This window comes from Mastomys coucha, unplaced genomic scaffold (genome assembly GCF_008632895.1).
Source record: "Mastomys coucha isolate ucsf_1 unplaced genomic scaffold, UCSF_Mcou_1 pScaffold21, whole genome shotgun sequence".
Lineage (NCBI taxonomy): Eukaryota > Metazoa > Chordata > Mammalia > Rodentia > Muridae > Mastomys > Mastomys coucha.
In genome coordinates this window covers 35,931,526-35,936,319 of record NW_022196904.1, presented here as the reverse complement: position 1 = coordinate 35,936,319, position 4,794 = coordinate 35,931,526, and the positions used below count along the sequence as shown (strand labels likewise).

Here is a 4,794-nt window from a genome sequence, read left to right as displayed (position 1 = left end):
CCCCCCCTCAGGCTCAGCCCCCTCCCTCAGACCCAGGGTTCTAGGCCCAGTGGTCCTCCTTCCATCTCAGAGGTCCTCCCTCAGTCAGAGCTCAGAGGTGTACCCGCCTCTTCCAGGTCTTACCCTCACTCTGAATTCTCCTTCTCTGACAGTCCTTTGCCGCCCTTTGTGAAGCTGCTCAGCGTCTTCTCCTGGAGTTGGAGGTGAGAGAGAACAACCTCCTTACCCAGAAGGACGCTTCTGTCCCACTCCCCTGCATGCTGTCTTAGTACCCAGGGGGATGGGAAATGGCATCACCGTCCATTCTACCAGTGGGGAAACTGAGGCCCAAAAGATAACTATCTGAAAACGCAAGTAAGACAGGGTCCTGGGAAGGGGCCATAAGGTGGGTCTGGAGCTCAGGAGGTACCAGGGAGCCACAGAGGGCTGGGCTGTCTAGGTAGAGGCTATCAGGCTGTCAGGTTGTGGCCACACTCAGCATCTTGGGCTGAAACCCCGCCCTCCAGGGAAAGGGCTCCATCCTGCAGTGTCACCTAGTGGTGGCAGTGTGGCTCACTGGAAGTTTACAGAGAACTAGAGTGTGTGCTGTCATTGCAACAGTGAGTGCCCAGGAAGACAACAGCTTCTGTCCTCACAGAAGGGTCCCATCTTTCAGGATCTCAACCCTGAGCTCTGGGCCTGACGGTTCAGCCTGCTGGGAAAAGAGCTTATGGATGTGTGTGTGTTGGGGGATACAAGTCTCAACAGAGAGAAGAGTTGATTTGGGGTTAGCCTAAGTCTCAGCGTCAGGTTTAGCCTCAGACTCAAACCAAGGTTTAGGTTTAGCCTCAGCGTCAGCTTCAGACTTGGATGAAGGTTTAGTCTCATACTCAGACTCACTCATGCCATATTCCAGTCTGACTTGGAACTCACTCTGTAGTCCAGGCTGGCTTAAAACTCAAGGCAGACTCCCTGTCTCAGCCTCCTGAGAGGTCTTACAGGTGTGAGACATTCACCAGGTTTATACACGGTTTCAGGGTGAATTTTCCTTAGGACATCAAAGTAATAGAAAACTACCAAGAAACAAAGATTAAGGTACTGAAAGCTACATTATTCTAAACAGAATTTACAGTAATTTGACTTTCCTTGGCTTTCAGTGGAAGCAAAGTTGTCAATATGTTCAAAGTGGATGTCTTTGCAGAGAAAATGGTCACCTTGAACAGTGAACCCAAGGATGTGTGTGTGTGTGTGTGTGTGTGTGTGTGTGTGTGTGCTGTATGTACAAAGTGTATGTATACATGTGTGGGCTGTGCATGTGTGCACTGTATGTGTGCTGTGTAAATGTGTGTGTAGGTGCACATCTATGTGTATACACGCCAGAGCAGGATGTGGGTCCTCCATTGCGCTCTCTCCCTTAATGCCTGACGTAAGACAGGGTCTCTCCCTGAACTAGAACCTCACCACTTCAGCTAGGCTGATTGAATGTGAGCTCCAGGACTTGGTGGTCCCTTCCCCTCAGCACCGTGGATACAGACATGGCAGCCGTGGGGCCTAGGGATGCAGACCTGGGTCCTTCTGTGTGCAGAGCAAGAGCTCTTACTCACTGCGCCATCTCTCTAGCCCCACTTTATGTTTTGTGACCAAGTCTTTCTCCAGGATCTGGGGCTAATTAGCCTACACCGGCTGGCCAGTGAGCCCCAGGATTTCTTCTGTCTCTGCCTCCTCACCGCTGGGCTTTTAGGGTGTGACTCCAGACCTGACTTTTACCTTCATTCTAGAAATTTAAACAGGTCCTTACGCTTGCACTGCACATACTGACTAAGCCAGCTCTCCAGCCCAAGACGCTATTATAAACAGCTTTTTGCAAGGCTGAGAAGTGGTTGCACAGCTTCTAATACAAAGATGGCCACTGGTTGGGGCTGGAGAGGTTATAAAGGGTTAAGAGCACCGGCTGCTCTTCCAGAGAACCTAGGTTCTGTTCCCAGCACCCACATGGCAGCTCACATCCATCTGTAAGCCTGATTCCAGGGGAATCTGACAACCTGTTCTTGCTTCCGAAGGCACTGCATGCAAATGGTTTGCAGACACACAAAGCAAAGCACCCATACACGGAAATTACCTTCTTTCTAAAAGTGGCCACAGTTGCCCAGTCTCCCCGACCTGTGTCTCCTCCTCACCTTGCCCACCTGAACCTCCTTCTAAGCCTCTCCCCAATGCCCACTCTTCTAGAATGCTCTCCCCGGGCCTTTATGGAAGGCCTTCTACCTCAAAAGACTCAGACCACAGCCCCTAGGCAAGATGCAGAGGTCCTTGCCATGCACACTACCCCATGACACTTTGTTACGTTGTCTTTTGAATGTGTTACTGTTGCGAGAGTTGTGGTGTTGTGGTGCACATGACAAGCACCAGAGCAAGCAAGCGCTTTGTTGCTGAGCTATGCCCTCCTGCCTGATATTTTCTTACTCATTCAAAAAATCATTCTCAGCTTTACACCACCATCTAACTAATATTCACACCTTGCTCTGAGGGAGAGGGGAAGAACGGTTTATCACCCAGTTTCTTCCTGTATTTTGTGTTTAGCATCTGTGGGAAAGAGTAGCAGCTGGCCGCTGCTGAACACTCAACAAACTGAATCCTCACAGTGGCCCTCGCCATCGCTTCTAGTCACAAGCTGGGGAACCGGTAAAGGAAAACAGAAAACAGGTAGAAACATAAAACAGGTAGAGTGACTCGCTCCTAGCTCACACAGCAGTCAGACACAGGCAGCTTGGGCCCTCACTGAACTCCCGGTGCCCATGCATGGCAGAGGCGGCCTCCACTCACCTCCACTAGCTGATGCCAGTGTTCCACAGGCTTGCGAGGGTTAGCCAGCATCTCTGCCCAGTGTTCTCTGCCATGTGGGTCAGCAGCCTCTGGACCCACTCGGCACACCCCGATCACTTCATTGTGGCCGATGCTGGGGATTGGGAAAGTGATTACTGGAAAAGTCAGGGGAGGTAGCCAGACACCTCCAACCAGGCCTTGTTCCACCTCATGGGTGCCTCTCACCAGTCATAGTCTACCACTGCGATACTGAGACCCACATTCTCCACGCTCTCGGGAGCCACGTCGAACACCAGGGCCTCGTTGTATGTGGGGTTCAGTGTGTTCTTCTTAATGGAGGTCTTCCGTTTCTTCAGACGCCGCCCCTCACTGATCAGAGAGGCCTTCACATAGGGGTCTGTACAGAGAAGCCAGGGGACTGAGCAGAGGCCTTCTCCCTCAGGCCCAGGGGGCCAGGCCTCAGCCCTCCTCTCTCAGACCCTAATCTTCCTCAACCCAGACACACCTGAGAAACCAGTGAGGTCCATTGCTTTGAGGTTAGAGGCTTTGATGATGGTCACGGTGAGGCGCCCAGCCGTGGGGAGGTAGCAGAGCGAGAAGTTGAGCTCCCCAAGATCTGCCTTTTCCTGCAGTGGGAACAGAGGGGCAGCCTGACCGACCGTCTTTCCCTGCGGCTCTCTCCATTCTGCCTTCCCTTCGCACCACTGCTAGGTTCCCATGTACTCAACAGTCTGACTCTTAGCCAAGGCCCCATAGCTTCCCTGTCACAGATGTTCGCCATCAAAGCCTGTTTTGTTCTGTAGAGAAGATGGTGGGAAGATGGCCTAGAGACCAGGGAAAGGGAGAGAGAGAATTGGCAAGGGAGAGATGGAAACAGAGAGGGTGGACAGAGACAGAGAGAGACAGAAACCCAGACAAATAGGCAGAGACGGGGGTAAGGGGATAGACAGGGCAGGGGTGGGGGAGTGCTGACCTAGTGGGCAGGAGATACAAAGACCAAAATAGAGAAGTAGTCAGAGACTGAGGTGGAGACCTATCGAGAAGGGGGGGCAATCATGCGGGTTGTAAGTCATCAGAGTGCCGGGGCCCAGACTTAGGGGAACACATGGGGCTTGGGGGCACACAGGAGCTTGTGAGATAAGGCAATGATGTTAGGGCTTTGAAGGGTCAGGGATGAAACCAGGCTGAGGGGGCAAGATGTCAGAGAGGCTTTGACAGCAGTGAGCTGTGAGCAGGGCCTAGATTAGTGTGCATGTCAGAGGCTGGAGGCCCTGGGGCATGGGTCCCACGGGACTCTGGCCACTGCTTCATTCCAGAGTGTCCAGGAAGAAGCAACTGGCCTCCCTAGAAGCTTCATCCTGCTCTTCATGTGCCTCCTGTGCTCTCCAGCGATCTTCCTGTGCCAGGGGGCTCTGGGGGTCGCTCAGTCTGCCTCTTCTCTATGGCCTCCAGCCACCAACCCTGTCCCCTCTTGACTGAGCATCTGCTCCCACTTGCTTCTCTAGACCTCTCTGTCTCTTCTCCCTTTTCCCTCAGAGTCTCTGCTTCTCCACTCTGGTAGGGGAATGAATAGATGAGAGGGTGAGCAAAGGCCTCAGGTAACAAAGAGGGTTGGGCAGATGGAGATGGGGCAGAGGCAGAGCAAGGCCCTTGCACGGGCACCTCAGGTGGCGGCAGTGTGAATGCCAGTTCCTAGGTCCTGGAGTCTGAGGGACAAGCAAGCTGACCACGAAGAGCTACAGGCACCTGCTTCATCCATATCCCTGACACACGAGAAGACTGAAATTCAGAACTGCCCTCTCCTGGATCCCCAAAACTGGTAGGAATCACAGATAGGAACTGGGTTGGGTACGAGGCCCGAGGACCAAAGGGCCAGGCCTGGGCATCGCACTGGGACCACAGGGGAATGAGAGGCCCCATGCCAGAGGCCATAAAACCAGAGAGTCCAGGGTGTGGGCTTTGATCTGATGCTATGAGAAGTAGGGGGGGGGG

The 4,794-nt window shown here is 53.1% G+C and overlaps 1 protein-coding gene across 5 annotated transcripts in view; it reads right to left on the bottom strand.

The window, feature by feature from the left end:
* Nucleotides 1-4,794, bottom strand: part of Syt3 (synaptotagmin 3) — a 15,679-nt gene that overhangs the window by 701 nt on the left and 10,184 nt on the right. For all 5 annotated transcript variants that reach the window (XM_031386383.1, XM_031386381.1, XM_031386382.1 and 2 more), the window contains 4 exons: nt 3,308-3,428; nt 3,028-3,199; nt 2,803-2,935; nt 124-191 (listed from right to left, as the gene is read on the bottom strand). In XM_031386383.1, the coding sequence (XP_031242243.1) occupies nt 126-191; nt 2,803-2,935; nt 3,028-3,199; nt 3,308-3,428 (492 nt within the window). In that variant the 3' untranslated portion in view covers nt 124-125. The remainder of the gene's footprint in view (nt 1-123; nt 192-2,802; nt 2,936-3,027; nt 3,200-3,307; nt 3,429-4,794) is intronic.